The sequence below is a fragment of the Coenobita brevimanus genome, chromosome 8 (genome assembly GCF_032717465.1).
Source record: "Coenobita brevimanus isolate Jiangsu-jjx chromosome 8, ASM3271746v2, whole genome shotgun sequence".
Classification (NCBI taxonomy): Eukaryota; Metazoa; Arthropoda; class Malacostraca; order Decapoda; family Coenobitidae; genus Coenobita; species Coenobita brevimanus.
In genome coordinates this window covers 28,409,814-28,428,831 of record NC_136961.1, presented here as the reverse complement: position 1 = coordinate 28,428,831, position 19,018 = coordinate 28,409,814, and the positions used below count along the sequence as shown (strand labels likewise).

The following is a 19,018-nucleotide window of genomic DNA, read 5'->3' as shown; positions in this document are numbered from 1 at the left end:
TGGTAAGTGAGGTGAATGTTCCCGAATGTTTATTCACACCGCCCTAATGTATGTATAGTGTGTTTTTTGTGTTTTCTTTTTTTTTTTTTGCTTATCATGTAGAACAAACATCGACGAAGAGGAGTATGTAGGTTTTGTGGCAAAATAAATATGTTTGGGTGGCGAAAATAAGCCGATAATACACTTTTTTGGAGTGTGCAGTGGGTGGGTGGGAAGGGAGAAAGCCAATGTGTTGTCGAACAGGAAATTTATTGAAACTTACTGTGAAAGAGAGAGTTAATTAATTTACTTTGCTTTTGATGTCAGCATTCTTTGAAAAAATTGCCTAGTTACTTATAGTAGCTGCCTCTGGTCAATAACCACGTTAATCTATTGTAGTGAGTATAATCACTGCACAGGTGGTCCAATTGGCAATGGTGGGAAAAGAAGGCTCAGATTACTGCTCATCGACTGTATGAGAATCATTATGGCAAACAATCAGTTTTTGCTAAGTCTCAACCTTTCACAAGACGACGGTCTGTAAGACTCAAATTATAGTTTTCCAAATAGACAAGGACAGGAAAAAAAAAAAAATATCCAAAAGTGTGACTGGCCCCAGAATTAAGACTGGGCTCTGAAAACTATTGGCTGAAGATGCTAACCATTGCACCACAGCCTCCTCCATTAGTTAGAAGAAGGAGATGCAAGGTACACGGGGGTCAGTGTGGGAGGAGGGTGTAGGTATAATTGGGAAGGGTAAGATGCTAATTTTTACATGACCCAAAATTCATAAGTCTCAAAATTTAGTTATGATTTTAACGACATTTCAGATACATTTATCCAACTAAATCCATGAAGGTAATGTACTAATGGCTCAACATCAAAATCTGTAAGTTATACATCGCTACCTCAGGTCACCTGCGAAAAACAACTGATCGAACTGATTGTGTTGTGTGCTGTCACTGATACATTTCAGTTGTCTGATACTGGGTTATTAATTTTAAGTTGAACTGCATACTTCTGATACACAGCTTCTCATTACTTCCAGATGTATTGAGAGTGATAATGAGCACATGTTATTATCTTCGTTATTACTTAAGAAGCCATCACAAATTTGTTTACGTGCACCTGAAACTCACTACCCAGGTAGCTGGAATGCCTGCCTAGTGAACTAGTGGGAATGGATGGCAGGGAGTATTATGTTTGGTTTTGCCCAAGGTTAAATAAAGTCCGTGACTAACTAACTCGCCAATTGTGAAACAGACGATGATGCCTACAAAGGAGTGCGTCCACGGCTGAGATTAAGCTGGGATCTAAGGTCGAGTGGAGACCTAAGATTGACAATGTACGTAGTGGCTTACTAGTAAGAAAAAGGTCAGGTATGTTGGAATTCACTCCAGTGCAGTCATGAGCAGTGATATGGAGTTTTACAAGCTGTTTGTTTTAAAGCTTGAAAAGATGTGGGACTGCACATTAGTTGGATAAGTTAATGGAGAAGTGAGCCAAAGATAGTGGCAATCACTCACCTTAAAATAAAGGAGATATTCGACTAAAGTGTGAAAATAACGTTTTCCATTTTCCAGATATGATAAGAGATATTTAGATAGGCAGCTGAGTTCAGAAAAAAATACTAATGGACAATTTACACACACACACACACACACACACACACACACACACACACACACTTTATCTATCTATCTATCCATCTATATAGATATATAGATAGATGGATATAGACATAGTATATATATATATATATATATATATATATATATATATATATATATATATATAGTAGACCCTAGTTATTCGCGGAATTTGCATCCTCGGATTTAAGTTTCCGCAGATCAAAGTTATTTTAATACTGCACAGTACACTAACTTATTTGAAATTGGCCGGCAATGCACACTTCTTTTATTGCTACAGTTAGCACACCCACACCCACAGACATTCCCACCACTCCGCAAGTCTTATTGTAAACACCAGTCAGTTGGCTACTTACGTCGTCATCGCCCTTCTCGTGTATACAGCTCTACTGTACTTTCATTGTGTAGGTGAAAAATGGCTCCCAAGAAACAAGTAAAGGATAAAAGCAATCCTTCTAAGCCAAAGAGAGAGTGTAAGGAGTTATCATTGGCAGAGATAATAGAGATTTTAGAAAAGTGGAATGTCATTGGCTGAAGTCGGGGGCAAAGTCGGTAAAAATGAATGTAGCATTCAAAAAATAAAGCAGAAAGAAACAGAAATTTGTTGAAGTGTTACTGCAGATCCAACAACAGCAAAAATGCTCCCTATGGTGAGGGATAAAATGCTTGCAAAGACAGAGAAAGCACTAACTGTGTGGCTACAGGACATGACACAGAAACATGTCCCAGTTGATGCGAGAATTTTGCGGGAAAAAGCACTAAGCCTCTATCAGCACTACAGTGACGGAGTTGAGGGTGAAAAGAAGGAATTTAAGGCAAGCAAAAGATGGCTTGCTAGTTACGTGAAACAGTACAATTTGAGTAACTTAAAAATCACTGGTGAATCTGCATCAGCAGATGTTGCTGCAGCTACAGTATTCCCAGATGAATTAAAGATGCTCATAGAAGACAAAGGATACCTCCCTGAACAAGTTTTCAACTGTGATGAGACTTCTTTATTTTGGAAGAAGATGCCCAATCGTACTTACGTTCACAAGAGTGCTAAGCAAGCTCCAGGATTCAATGCATATAAAGATCATTTGACTCTGGTCTTGTGTTGTAATGCAGCAGGCTATGTGTTGAAGCCAACAGTCTACTGTGCAAACAATCCCCGGGCCCTTAACCCCTTAACCGTGGGGCGTCACTTTCGTGACGCTTGGGAGCAAGGGATCATACCACGGGGCATCACTTTTGTGATTCTGTGTTATTTTGAATTCGCTCGGGCTTTCTAGCAGTGGCTTGTATCATCTATCAATACTGCCAATGACCAACACTAGTCAGCACTCCTAATCTCATCTGTACTCTCATCCATTGTTGACAATTTAGCCATTTCTCGCCGCTCATGACTCCCCTCCCTACCTCCCCTCCATTACCCTCTCCTCTCGCCTGCCTGGCCGTGCTGCGCTAAGTAAATCTTCACTGCAATTTTCCACTGATTTCATCCATTGAAATAAGCCCTATGCCCTATTCTTATACAAAATAATATATACAAAAAAGAAATAAGGTAAGTGATAGTGCCATTCACCTGGAATTGGCTAGTTATCACCTGACAATACCTCACATGCACTCGTTCGCTAATTTTCCCTGTTTATTTCCCCTTGAAATATGCTGTATAATCTATTTTCTTAATAAAAATATATATAAGAGAGGAAGGGAGAAGCCTAAGTGATATTTACATTCACCTGGAACTACCTAATTTATTATGTATTGTCTAGATTTCCTGCCAATCACTTCATACTGTATCTATTAGCAGCTGTTACCACGCTGACACTGGCAGCCTTTCACTGCCCCTAGGCCACCACAGCATTCAGTTTACTGTCGTCTTTCAAGGTGAAACCACGTTGGACTCGCGCCTGTCCAATTCCGCCGCTTTTTAGCCCGATGAAAAGGGCCCTGTGACCTCTACCCCTACTAAACCTCGTTTGGAAAGGGGTAAAGGGCTTAGTGACTGCTGTGGAACGTGAACTGGCTAATTTATCAATGAAAATGATGGACAGTGACTGCGATCTTTCTAGTGACTAAAACAGTGCAAGTGGAAATGTAAATAATGTGTAAATAATGTGTAAACAGCAAGTGAAAGCAATGAATGTAAATATAAGTGAACAGTGGGAAATAGTTTTATAAGTTACTGCAAGTGACAGTGCATAACACAGTGTAAATATAATAGAAATAGAAATAACGTAAATAAAATAGAGAATGTAAATAGAGAATGTAAATGAGTAGTAATATAAGAATACGAGTGTATATACTAGGAGTAATGAAAGTGAAAGTTTCACTCTAGCATGTATGAATACTATGAGTTATGAAAGTGAAAGTGAAAGAGACAGATGCCGCCAAACATCTCGTGGTCACACCACATTGGCACTGTAGGAACTGCACTACAATCATCGTCATCATACAGCAATCATCGTCATCTTTACACCAATGATCATCATTGTACGAAGGTTATGAAGAGAACACACAGTCTTTTGGTAAGTGTTAATGAGTATTTGTAATATTTTAAGTAGGTTTTTTGTTTTTTCAGGGATGTGCTTAGCTTCTGTGGAAAAATGCCATTTTGTGATTACTTCAGTATACGCGGAATTTGCCTTTCCGCGGGGGTCTCTGGACCTACCCCAGCGAATATATATATTTATGTATATATACTGTTACGGAACAGAGAAAGATAACGTACACTTTAAGTGAGAATACGAAGAGTCACTACTGTCCCGTAAAGTTCCAGCTTCAAAACAAAAGAGTTAGGTAAAATTACAAGTTAAAGTTTAATGCACAAACTAACAACAAAACATTCAGAACTCATAAGGATAATGTAATGGCAAATAAACAGGTTAAATATATGGTTAACTGCAATAGCCTCTATTAACACAAAATTAGCAAGAGTAAATTTACCTAAGTCAGCCCTGATAAAATGAGATACCAGATAATACTCAGTGAATGCCAGATAAATTATTACAGATACAAACTATTATCACCGGGCTAATGTATGGCCCGGCCTCCACTATAGGTGGAGGAAATCTTAAAACGAACGAACGAACTATTATCAAAAATGACTGACATAAAACTCTACACTAATCACAAAGACCTCACTAGGCCTAAGAATCAACCACATGCTACACAATACAAGAAAAAAATACAACAACAGTTATACTCAAATTACACACAGCTGCTAGATGTTTGGAGATTTCTTGAGCACTCACAATAATAATATCTGTACAGGGGAGGACAGAGATGTGAACAAAATGAGGAGCAGATCTAAGTGGCAATGATGCAGAGACTGAGCTCATTATATAGGGGCCAGCAGAGCCTGATACAACTTGTAAGCAGGACGCGCAAATGAAGCCATGGGGACAAAGAGCTGATAATCCCGCTCTAAGCAACAGAGAGAACGACTTACTCTACTATAACGGTAGAAGGGGGGAACTGAGGCAGAACACGCTCGTGATCAAACATGCAGCATACTGAGCGTTAAAATTACACAAAGCATGATGAAATCATAGGCTATGTAACACCTCCCCACAAAGAAAAAAAGAAATTTACAAAGGAAATTTCTTATTACTCTAAAACAATCTGTAAATGGCATTACAGAACATGCAACAGTTTTTCCTAATGTTACAAAACATGAGATCTCCCTAGCACGTTCAGTCATAGGTACTTGCCAGTATCCCTTTAACAAATCAAACTTACTTATGTACCTAGCCTTTCCGATCTTGTCTATGCAATCTTCCACACGAGGGAGAGGGCAAGTGTCCGTTTTGGTTATCTGATTAACACGTCTGTAGTCGATGCAAAGCCTCTGTGACCCACCTGGCTTAGGGACTAGAGTGACAGGAGAACTCCACTCGCTCTGACAGGGCTCAATCATCTTGTGGTCCAACAGGTAGCCAAGCTCCTTCTGGATGAGAGGAACTTTCACTGGGTTCACATGGTAAGGAGGCAATTTAATTGGCTTTGCGTCTCCAACATCGACATCATGCATCAACACAGTGGTTCTTCCTGGAGTAGCACGGAACACTTGCGGGTACTCCTGCAGTAATGCCGAAAACTCCTGCCTTTCCTTAGGAGGTAGATGAGAAAGCTTAGTCTGGAGATCATTCATGATATCAGGATTCTTCCCCAAACTATCACTCAGGCTCATACTGCATGGGAGAGCTTCACTTGCAGACTCGGGTGGAACAGCTACAGTGCAGACTGGATTATTTTCGTCCCGCCTGTGATACAACTTTAGCATGTTGATGTGACATAGTTGCTTGCTCTTTCTACGATCTGGTGTGGCGATGACATAGTTGACATCACTGAGTTTCTTCTCCACGAAATAAGGGCCACTAAACTTGGCTTGAAGAGGTTGCCCATGAACTGGTAGCAGAATCAAAACCTGATCTCCTGGCTGAAAGTGGCGTAACCTGGACTTCTTATCATACCAAGTCTTCATCTTCTCTCCTGAGCAGCTCCTAAATTCTCTCTCGCCAGCTGTAAAGCAGTGGACAGCCGTTCTTTGAACTTCATCACATACTCCAGCAGGTTGACGTCATCTTCCTCCGACAGCCAGCATTCCTTGAGTAGCTTAAGGGGTCCTCTTACTTCATGGCCAAACAGTAGTTCAAAAGGTGAGAAGCCCAGTGATTCATTTGGAGATTCTCTTGCAGCAAACACAACGAATGGAAGACCTTTATCCCAGTCTTTCTGATGTTCCAAACAGTATTTCTTGAGCATCGATTTGAGTGTTTGATGATATCTCTCCAACGCTCCTTGGGTCTGGGGATGGTAAGCTGAAGACGTGATCTGGGTGATGCCCAACTCTTTCAGAGACTGCTTGAAAACATTTGACATGAAATTACTTCCTCGGTCTGACTGTACCTCCTTGGGCAGACCAAACTTTGTGAAGAACCCTAGCATTTCCTTAACCACGTTCTTTGCTGAGATGTTTCTAAGTGGAATGGCTTCAGGATAACGAGTAGCCATGTCAATCATGGTCAACACATAAGAAAATCCTGAAGAAGTCTTAGGAAGAGGGCCCACAATATCCACCAACACACGGGTGAAAGGCGCCTCAAAAGGAGGAATGGGAACTAGAGGTGCAACCTTTTCGGTCTGATTACACTTCCCACAACTTGACAGGTGTGACAAGACTTACAATACCAGGAAACATCCCTGAAGATACCTGGCCAGTAGAAGTGTTTCAAAATGCGTGCCACAGTCTTCCTCACTCCAAGGTGTCCTGCCAAACTGGAATCATGAGCCACTCTAATGATATCCTGCCTACAAACACGAGGGATGACAACTTGATGTACAACCTCCCATTCACAGTCGGCTGATGCTGCTGGGGGTCTCCACTTCCTCATAAGTACTCCTGACTTTACATAATAACAAGTAGAAGCACCGGCTGACTCTTCTTCACTGTAAGCAGAGTTAGCTAGACCTTTCAACTCAGGGTCAGCAACCTGCAACTCAACCAACTCTTGACGAGACAAATTATCAACACTACGGGGTACTGCCTCATCTGGTGAGTGGTCCAAATTAGCAAGAAAAGTGTCAGCTAGGATAACATCATCATCATCATTATCCTCTAAATCACCAGTAACTTTAGCCTTAGCCCTAGTGACAGCACATGCAGGGAACACATCAGGGACATCACAATCCCGGGACACAGCCACTGGCTCACTAGACAACTGAGGAGCTGGACACACTTGACTTCCACCAATATCATTTCCAAGTAAGAAAGTTACACCTGACATTGGGAGTGTCTCAACCAACCCAACCATAACAGAACCATTAACAAAACCAGACTCTAAATTCACTCTGCACAGAGGAACAGAGAAGTAATTATTCCCTACACCTTGTAAGATTACAGTTTCATCAGAGGAATTAAAATCAGAGCCTAGAACACTGGTCAGCATAAGGGATTGGCAAGCACCTGTATCACGATATATTTGAACTGATTTCCTGTCATTCCTGTCCAGAGGACTGACAAAACCATCAGACAGGAAATTAGCACATGAACTCTTGAGAGTGTCACCCACGTTACTGCTCAAAAGAGGAGCTCCATCATGAGAATTTAAGTTACCCCTCAAAGCAGGTTCAGTTAACTCGGTTAAAGAATTCTGGGAACCCTCAAGAGTGGACACTAGACCAATTGACTGAATATTTAAAGACTCCTTTTTGTTCACATCACGCTGTCTCCTGAAACATCTCTCCGTAGTATGACCAAGCTTACTACAATAAGTACATTTACTTTTCTGAAATCTAGAGGTGAAGCTGGTATTTACTTCCTGAGAAACATCATCTTTATTCTCTTTCCTGTTACCTGTACTCTGAGTAGAGGCAACGTACTTACTCTCAGCTTTCCCTTTTTCTCTAGAATATCTCTTGTGAGTGAGAACATACTCATCAGCTAAAACTGCAGCATCAGACAAATTATCTATTCTTTTCTCATCAAGATATAGGCTTACATCTTTATAAATACACCTTTTGAAATCCTCCAGCAAAATCATCTGCTTAAATTTACCAAAATCAGAATCCACATTCTTAGAATTTAACCACTGCTCTAACAGATCTTCTTTGATTTTTGCATACTCAACATGGGATTGCTTATCTTGCTTGTAAGTTGTCCTAAATTTTACTCTATAAGCTTCAGGAACAAGCTCATAGGCCTTAAGAATCAAGCTCTTAACTACATCATAATTATCAAACTGATCCTGAGGCAAAGATGCATAAGTTACTTGAGCTTTACCGGTGAGAACAGTTTGAAGGAGTACTGGCCAATACTCCTTAGGCCAATTAAAACCTGTAGCTACCCTCTCAAACAACTGAAAATACTTTGTTAAATCAGATTCATTAAAAGGAGGGACAAGTTTAACATTTTTAGCCACATCAAAATCATCAGAGCAAGATGATCCAGTTCCACCTTGTTTCATGCGATGCTCATGGTCTGCCTGAATCCTGGCAAGTTCAATTTGTGCCTGAGCCTGTACCTGTGCCTCTTCAATACGAGCATTTGCCTCCTTAACATCAGCCTCCTTAGCACGTGCTTGAAATTCAGCTTCCTTCACATGAGCCTCCTGCAGGGCTAGCTGTAACTTAGCTAATTCAATCTGCGTTTGCTCATTTGGAGGAGTTACATTAAACAAGCTTTTATTAATCATGCCAACAATTTGATCTTTAGAATGATGAGAGTGAACTGCAATTCCCAATTGTTGAGCAACAAGCTTAAGTTCATTCTTTGTTCTATTTTCAATATCACACACTGTTTGCACATTTGACAAAAAATCTTTGGCTTCATCAAGTGTAGAAATAGTAGTCATCATGAATATATCACAGTCACAAAATATCAAACAATATCCTTATGATAATATCCTGAATATTCTGATATGAGGTCGCCAAATTTATGTTACGGAACAGAGAAAGATAACGTACACTTTAAGTGAGAATACGAAGAGTCACTACTGTCCCGTAAAGTTCCAGGTTCAAAACAAAAGAGTTAGGTAAAATTACAAGTTAAAGTTTAATGCACAAACTAACAACAAAACATTCAGAACTCATAAGGATAATGTAATGGCAAATAAACAGGTTAAATATATGGTTAACTGCAATAGCCTCTATTAACACAAAATTAGCAAGAGTAAATTTACCTAAGTCAGCCCTGATAAAATGAGATACCAGATAATACTCAGTGAATGCCAGATAAATTATTACAGATACAAACTATTATCACCGGGCTAATGTATGGCCCGGCCTCCACTATAGGTGGAGGAAATCTTAAAACGAACGAACGAACTATTATCAAAAATGACTGACATAAAACTCTACACTAATCACAAAGACCTCACTAGGCCTAAGAATCAACCATATGCTACACAATACAAGAAAAAAAAATACAACAACAGTTATACTCAAATTACACACAGCTGCTAGATGTTTGGAGATTTCTTGAGCACTCACAATAATAATATCTGTACAGGGGAGGACAGAGATGTGAACAAAATGAGGAGCAGATCTAAGTGGCAATGATGCAGAGACTGAGCTCATTATATAGGGGCCAGCAGAGCCTGATACAACTTGTAAGCAGGACGCGCAAATGAAGCCATGGGGACAAAGAGCTGATAATCCCGCTCTAAGCAACAGAGAGAACGACTTACTCTACTATAACGGTAGAAGGGGGGAACTGAGGCAGAACACGCTCGTGATCAAACATGCAGCATACTGAGCGTTAAAATTACACAAAGCATGATGAAATCATAGACTATGTAACAATACATATATATATATATATATATATATATATATATATATATCATCATCATCAGTCGTTTGAGGACCGGACTATCCTGACTGAAGTCGGGACGATACAGCCAATGTATCTTTATCAAGTGGTTTAGGCTGTCTGGCAGAGATTGTATGTAGGGTGAGAAGTGCTTGTATGTGTAATTGTAGTGTTGGAGTTCCTTTGGATATGTGTGTAGCCTGTGAACCAAGTGTAATCGGCCCACCCAAGCCAACTGGGTGCAAGCATACTTTATAGTAAGCGACTTTAGTTCAACCATAGCACCCCTTGCGTCCGGGTGAACATTCCCAAGGTTTATTTTCCTAGCGGGGCGCGAACCCTGGTTCATCCGTGTATGAAATGCACACTCTACCACTGTACCATAGAGGCTTCATAGCTTCATATATATATATATATATATATATATATATATATATATATATATATATATATATATATATAATATCTATATCTATATCTATCTATCTATCTATCTATAATCTATGTCTGTCTATCTATCTATCTATATCTATCTATATATATATATATATATATATATATATATATATATATATATATATATAATCATCAGCCATAGCTAGTCCACTGCTGAATAAAGTCCTCCCCCAACCTTTTCCACGAGTTCTTTGACTGAGCCAATATTTTCCAGATTTTCCTGCAAATTTCTCTATCTCATCTCTCCATCTCCTGTCTGGCCTTTTTCTGCTACACTTAAAATCTCTTGGTGTCCAGTCAGTCAGCCTCTTGCTCCGTCGATTATCCCTTATTCTTGATAAATGGCCTGTCCACCTCCATTTCTGTTGGTTATTTAACTTCTATAATATCTTTGACTTTAGTCTGCTCTCTCACCCAAGTTGATCTTTTCCTGTCTATTAAAGATATTCCCAACATTGACCTTTCCATTGCTCTCTGAGAACGGATTAATTTATTTTCCATTGATTTTGTCAGTTTCCAGGTCTCACAACCATACGTCATAGCTGGAATTATACACTCGTTAGTTACTTTTCGTTTCACAGAAACTGGCGAGCAACTTTTCATAATCTCTATGTTTACCGAAACCTTTCACTCCAACATATATATATATATATATATATATATATATATATATGTTTATCTTTCATTAATTTTAGTATTTGTCCCACGTAGTTGTACTCCTCAACTTCTTCAAGAATTTCATCGTTTATTCTGATGATGCTCTTTGGTGTTTGTGGATTAAACATTACCATAGTTTTACTTCGGTTCATCTTTAGTCCTACTTTCAGACTTTCTCTGTTCAGGTCATTAAACATTTCTTGCAATGCCTCCGCTGTTTCTGAGAGTAGGACAGTGTCATCTGCAAATCTTAATTGGTTTAGCTTTTCTCCATCTATGTTTACTCCTTTGTTTTCCCAGTCTGGATTTCCGAGAATACTTTCTAGGTATGCTGTAAATAATTTTGGTGAAATTGTATCTCCCTGACGCACGCCCTTCTCAACCTTATTTTTTTCCAAGTCCTTAGGTAATTTCATTGTAGCAGTTCCCTCTTTATATATGTTTTCAAGCAGTTTTACAATGTTCTTATTCACTCCTTGTTCTCGCAGTGAATTTATAATCGATATGTGCTCCACTGAATCAAAACCCTTTTCGTAATCAACAAACCCCGCACAGTGGTTTAATATATATATATATATATATATATATATATATATATATATATATATATATATATATATATATATATATATCATCATCATCAAAAGCCATAACTAGTCCACTGCTGAACGAAGGCCTCCCCCAACCTTTTCCACAAATTTCTTGACTGAGCCAATCTTTGCCACGTTTTCCCTGCAAATTTCTCTATCTCATCTCTCCATCTCCTGTCTGGCCTTATTCTGCTACGCTTACATTCTCTTGATGTCCAGTCCTTCAGCCTCTTACTCCATCGGTTATCCCTTATTCTTGCTATATGGCCTATATATATATATATATATATATATATATATATATATATATATATATATATATATCAGCCGTGGCTCAGTGGGTTAGAGCGCTCCGCTCTGACCGAAGGGTCGGAGGATCGAATCCACCCAATGGTCATTGGTAGACATCAGGAAGGGCATCCGGAAATAAAATACTACATGCTCCAGTCCAAAAGTCTACCCAGGGGCAACGCCTTAGCCCTTCGGGGATACCTAGCATAAAACCAAATTATTTTATATATATATATATATATATATATATATATATGGAGCCTCTGTGGTACAGTGGTAAAGTGTATATCTTTGTACACTGAAGAACACGGGTTCCCGCCCCGCCAGGGTAATAAACTTTGGGAGCATTCTTCTGGCCAGGTACTGCATTGGCGGACACAAGGAGTGCTGTGGTTGAACCGGTGTCGCACACTATAAAGTATGCTTGCATCCAGTCTGCTTGCGTGGGCCAATTACACTTGGTTCACAGACTACACACACATCCAAAGCCACAACACAACAGTTACACTGATAAGCACTTCTGACCCTGCATACAAACTCTGCTAGACAGCCTGAGCCACTCGGTAGAGATACATTGGCTGTATCGTTCCCACTTCGGTAGGGATAGGCCGGTCCTGCAGTGGACACTCAAACGACTGATAAGATGATATATATATATATATATATATATATATATATATATATATATATATATATATATATATATATTTATATATATATTTCTCTTTCTCTCTCTCTCTCTCTCTGTATATATATATATATATATATATATATATATATATATATATATATATATATATATATTACAGGGAATTATTTGTATAACCATTGATATCATGAAATCCTTATTGAACAGTTAGTTTCGACATTATAAGATTGTACAAGATGTCCCAGGACTTGGTGTATTAACTTTAGGAGGTGGGTCTTGATGTCTTTCCGCGATGTAAAATTAATGCTCTGTGAATTATGCGGAATCGTTGTAGTTAATGTGTAATGGATATTTAATATTTAATGGTGGTTACGGGAATTTTTTTCCATTTCCCATCTGCTTCTGAGCTGTTTACTGTTTCTCATTATGTTGTTTTCTTTGCTCGTCACAGAGTACTTGTTTATTACTGCTTTCTGGTTTCAGTAAAAATAAAGCAATGCAGTCGAGAGGATGGCAACAAGGGGTAGACCGAGGATGAGGTGGAGGGATGGAGTTGAGAGGTATATGAGGGAGGGGGGGGTGAGTTGGGGGGAGGGGAGTCAAATGGTGGGTGACAGAGTGACTTGGAGGCGTTTTGTCTGCGGCCACCCTTTGCGGGATTAGGGCGTCGGGCTATAGATAGATAGATAGATAGATTCATTTATATTTAAATAGCCTTTACTCCCCAAACGTTTCAAATTCGACATGTGTTCGCGTAACACCTGTGTCTTATAATAATCACAGGAATTACACCTTGAAGTTAGTAGGTCAATTCCTGGGACACCTGTATATTCTTTTGTTCCACAGCATTTCCTCGTACTTTACCCTTCATCAACGGCAGGAGTTAAAGGACTGTTCTTCTGTGCTACCATGGCCAGTCGGTAGGGTAGGTAAGTGTCCCTTCCAAGGTAGAAGTCGCATTTACCTGTTCAGGAAGAGACCGAGTTTGTACTTCAGTTAAATAATTTCAGGCTTAAAATGGTGCTGGAAACGGGCACCTCTGCGCGGTTGCACTAATAAAGCTGGGCGGCTCAGTTGTCTGGTTATGCAAACGCCCCTCAGCTCCTTCCTTATCCCCTGAAGGGGGTGGACTGCAGGAGGGTGACAACTTTAGCCTGCAGTCTACTGGGTTCACATAGCTCATCAAATGAACCTGGGGTTACAGAAGTACCGCTACTACTACTACTACTGCTGCTACCACTACTACTAGTACCACTACTACTACTACTACTACTACTAACTGTAAAGCTTAAAACAGAGGCTCTGATTTTTCTAAAAGAGGAAAACGAGCTTTGACTCATTCAAAACTTTAATAACATTTAGAAATTTATTGTTGTTATAGTGAAAGGATAATATTTAGTCAAGGTTAGACGCTTCCTATTAAAGGAGTGAAAATCATTCTGTTAACCCACGAACGCATAGAGCCCAATTAAATGGGCGGAAATTTTACTTTTTAGAAACATTAATTTTATCTAAGTTTACCAGAGAATTTAGGTTCTTCTTGTTGCAGGATGTAAAGAAAATGTAACTTTTCTCAGCTGATGATTCATATTCTAACTCACTTTGTAAACAACAAGTAAATGAAGGAAGGAAGGAGAGCTACTTCATTGCTTCTACCAAAATGTCTGGACATAAGTAAGTTATTGTCTATACATTGGTGCATATGGAACTTCTTATAGTGAGTGATGGTAAAAATGACACATAAAGACTTGTTTTAATGTGTGAAATTATTGATTTGAGGGAAAACCACATTCTGTCACTTTTATTATCAGTGAAAATATGATGCCAATTTAAATGGGCTCTATGGAGCTCAGGCAGGGCACTTCTGCCTAAGGAGAATACTTGAATCAAAATACTTGTTCACTTTTAATGCTTGTGTTACTTTATTTTGATTATATCTGATATATTCTTATCCCCAAGGGTCAATATGTGTATGAATATATATTTAGGATCCTAAAAAATTATTTGTTGCGTAATATATTTTTACTTTTACTATTGTATATGATAACTGGGTCTTTTCTCAATATTACAATGTATTCTCGGGTAACACACACGAGATGATGCCCTAAGCTTACATGAAGTACATAAACCATCTATTGTAGAAAAATGGGCAGATGAAGGATTTACACCTGTGGACATATTCAGATACTTTTGGGACAAAGAATTGATTGAGGTGATCAAGACAGAGACAAACCGTTATCATCAAGTTAAAATTGGGAAAGATTTATGTGTTACCGAAGAAGAACTGCATCAGGTACTTGGGATCTTTCTTCTCTCAGGATATAACCCAGTTCCAAACCGACGGCTGTATTGGACGAAGCAGGCGGACACCCGAAATCTGGGTGTAACTCAGTGTGGAATGACAATAAACCGATTTGAGGAGATCGTGCGAAGCCTGCACTTTGTGGACAACTCAAAGAAGCCTTCGGATGAAAGACCTTTAAGATTCGCCCTCTTTTTGAACATTTCAACAAGCTCTTCATGGATATCGCTCAACCACTTCCTATGACATGGGCTATTGATGCCATGGAACCATATTATGGGCGACATGGATTCAAACAATTCATTAGAGGAAAGCCCGTGAGATTTGGCTACAAGTTTTGGTGTCTATGCTCCCATGAAGGAGTGTTAATGAATTTCCACTTGTATGAAGGAAAAGACTCTGGGTTTGAGGAAGGAATGCCTGTGGGTGAATCTGTAGTCCATGCATTGGCCAAAGGAACAGTACCTAAGGGTAGCAGTGGATATGTTGACAGCTTTTTTACAACACTGCCTCTTCTCCAGTCTTTCCAGGAAGCTAATATTAGTCTGACAGGTACAATTCGTAAGGACAGAGTCAAGGATGTCCCAGTGTCAGACATCAAGAAAAAAGAGAGAGGGGAGGCAGAGTTGTTTCAGGAAAAAAAAAAGAAGATTGCTATTTCTACATGGAATGACAACAGCGATGTTAGGGTGGCAACAAACAGAAGTGACAGTGCATCTCTCTCAATGGGCAAATGCAAACGGTGGTCAATAAAGAAGAAAGAAGTGGCAGTAATCCCTCACCCAAACATTGTGAAGCTTTATAACAAAGGAATGGGAGGAGTAGATATGTTTGATCAATTTAGGGGAAAGTATAGAGTGTCATTTAGGAAGCGAGTGTGGTACTTTCCTCTTTTCCGCTTTCTCCTGAATGGCTCAATTGTAAATGGGTGGATTCTCTACAGAAAGATTCACAAGGTGTCACAGCTAGAGTTTCTGAGGGAAATTGTCAGTGTTCTGCTAAAACCATCAGAGAAACCTCGTAGACTTGTGCCCCTAACTTCACCCGAGCATGTACGCTACGACAGAACAGATCATTATGTTGTGATGGGAGATACTCAATGGCGGTGTGGTGTGTGTAAGAAGAATGTGAAGCCTAAGTGCTTCAAATGTGATGTGGCACTGCACATCCAGTGCTTTGTGGAGTATCACACAAAGAAATAGGAATGTGTATTTTTCAGTCAACTGATGTAAAAGCCTATGTCAAAGCTCTTAGTATTGCCTGCAAATAATATACAGTCATAATTTCTCAGTTTCATGATTTATGCTTCAAAATATATAGGAGTAAGCTTTCCTGGAATTCTTTTTTAACTGCTATGAATCTTATTATAGACTGCTACTTTATATTTATGCGGCAGATTCTTGTAATAATTTCATTAGCTATATATTTTTTTTAAAATTACTCTCTTTACAACAAATATTTATTAAATGAGATGGATCAATACATAATTCTTTCATTTAATCCAGATCCATTGATAAATTTTATCATATTAATGCACAGTGATGAAAACTGAGAGTCACACCAAGGGGGACTGCTCCATAGAGCCCATTTAAATGGGCGTGCCATATTTCCTTATTGGAGGAGCAAATTTGAAAAAAACATGCATAATTCTCAGTTTTAGATCAAAATTGTTAAGTTCTATAAGAACAAACCAATTTGGATGATAAAGAAGAGTAGTCCGTGCTAAAGGGTTCACCTCTTCAGTACTCTCACATTATTATTATTATTATTATTATTATTATTATTATTAGAGCGAATTTGCAGGAGGGAGGAGGCGAGGTAGGCCATGGAAAAGGTTTATGGATATGATGGATGAGTGTGTGAGGAAGAGAGGTATGGAAGTTGGTGAAGCTAGGGGAGTGACAAGAGATCGAGCTGGCTGGATGAATGTTGTGAGAAGTGCATGATCAAGGATCTGGCATCCCTCTTTAACGTGGCAGCGTTCGGACTGACTCTATCGGATACGTTTATGTGAAGCTACGATATATGGTGATAGTTTTAGGCGTATCATATAGAACCAGGATTCCTGGAGCTTGAGTGATGAGTGAATGGAAGTGTGGTCCATTGGATTGGGCAAGTTTGGGCTGTCTGGACGTCGCAACTTACCTAGCCCTAGGGTGGGAAAAGAGGTCTGGATGATGATGATGATGATGATGATGATGATGACGATCATGATGATTATTATTACTACTGCTACTACTACTACTACTGCTGCTGCTGCTGCTGCTGCTGCTATTTGATTTTAGCTTTTCCTATTAAACCCAGGTGACAACACCTGATTTTTTCAGTCATGGCGTGCTATAATATATATCTATCAATCTGTCTATCTATTGCCAGACGTCTTAATCCCGTAAGGGGTGGCCACAAACAAATTACCTTTATGTAGCCCTTTCCCCCGCCACTTCACTGCCGTCCCCTCAACTCACATTCCCCTCCCTCATAGACCTCTCCACTCCATTCCCCCATCTCATCCTCGGTCTCCCCTTCCCTCCCCCCCCTTCCACCTCACTCACATACACTCTTCTTTTTAGTTTCCCGCTCTCCATCCTCTCCATATGGCCAAACCACCTCGATGCATTTCTCCTAACGCAGTCAATCATATCCACATTTGTCATCCATAAAAATCATTTAGTGTAAAACATCAATCACACGCCTTTCTTCATAATGAATCTCCTGAAATTTCGTTAAATATAATGTGCCACAGCAAAGGAAAAATTGCTGTTGGCTTTAGGAAGACGATGGTCACTTCATATCTATATTTCCAAACATGTTGGAGAGACGAAAACGTTTATCCATCCACCCATCCATCTATCTGTCTATTTATGTACTTCTATATATAAATCAAACACCGGTGATCATAAACAGCATGTTTACTTCACTGAATTTGGGTACCTGAAGCACTTCTATGTTTTTTGCATTATTGCAATACTCTCTGAATAAGAAGCAGCAGGTTAACATATGAGATTTTTCTTGTCTTAGCTATAAATCTGTAAAATAACCTGTTACTGAGAAGTCTTCAGCCATCATACTCCAAAAGTTGATGTCGATATCAAAGATGGCATGGGTGCCGGCCCTCACCAACTTGTCCATACTACCTGGCAACTCGCTATACGTGTTGAAGGTCACTCTTTCTGTGTCCAACAAGTCCCCAAGCTCACGAAATATTCCAGATTCCACGGCCTGCAAAGAAGGCATTCAGTTAAACAGCTTTGCATTATTGAAACATACTAATATGTCCCTGGCAATATTGTTTATTCAGTAGTATGTCGAAGGTCACTAGTTTCTTTAGTTAGGATGCTTAACTAACCACTATTGTTTAAATGTGTGTTATTATAAAATCATACACAGCATACTCTCAGAGGCACAAATGTCCCCCAGTTATTATCCGAAGAAAATTTTCTACTCTTGAAGCACAACGAAAATCCCTTTTCAGCTTATGTATCTGGAATGATTCAACGTTTCCGTTATGTATTTATCAGACCTAGGGGAGTTGCTTGTTTCTCAGACTGTACACTCCTAAAATTGTTATAATAATAATATCCTTTAAGGATCTCCAAAATTTCTATCACCCGCCTCCTGTAACCGTGAATGTCGCTGAAACCTTTCAGTACTATGACTTACCGTCCTCGTCGCTCACACCACAACTCAACACCGCTAACCACCTTTGCTTTTCTTCACACTGATTCTTTCTAAACCTTTAGTATCTCATGTAACTGCATTTCACGAACCTTGGTTGCCATTTACATGCGATTATCACCTGGCCATGACAAACCTTCTCATCACAGGTCAGCCTCTTGTTTCCTGATTTCCAACAAATACCAGTATATGTAGCTTACTTGACATACCTGACATATTTTTCTTATCAGCTGTTTCATACTTAGCCTCTTCGTTGTGCTTCTTTTTTTTCTCTGCTCTTTATTTTCCGTTCTGCATTTTCCATGCAACCCATTTGTATTTCGGTATTTCAACATTTTCACTTTATAACAGGTTCCATCTTATGACACTCACTATCACATTCACAAGTAAAGCATATACATTTTTTTTTTCTGTAGCTTATTAGGACGTGCATACGGTTAATTTCACTCAATAGAGGTATAGTGAGGCCTATAT

At 39.3% G+C, this 19,018-nt stretch overlaps 1 protein-coding gene across 1 annotated transcript in view; it reads right to left on the bottom strand.

Annotated features, from left to right (window-relative positions):
• Nucleotides 1–19,018, bottom strand: part of LOC145407188 (ionotropic receptor 93a-like) — a 61,883-nt gene that overhangs the window by 17,140 nt on the left and 25,725 nt on the right. The window contains exons 2-3 of the mRNA XM_080278228.1: nucleotides 17,908–18,088; nucleotides 13,432–13,531 (exon numbers count right to left, since the gene is read on the bottom strand). Of these exons, the coding sequence (XP_080134354.1) occupies nucleotides 13,432–13,531; nucleotides 17,908–18,088 (281 nt within the window). The remainder of the gene's footprint in view (nucleotides 1–13,431; nucleotides 13,532–17,907; nucleotides 18,089–19,018) is intronic.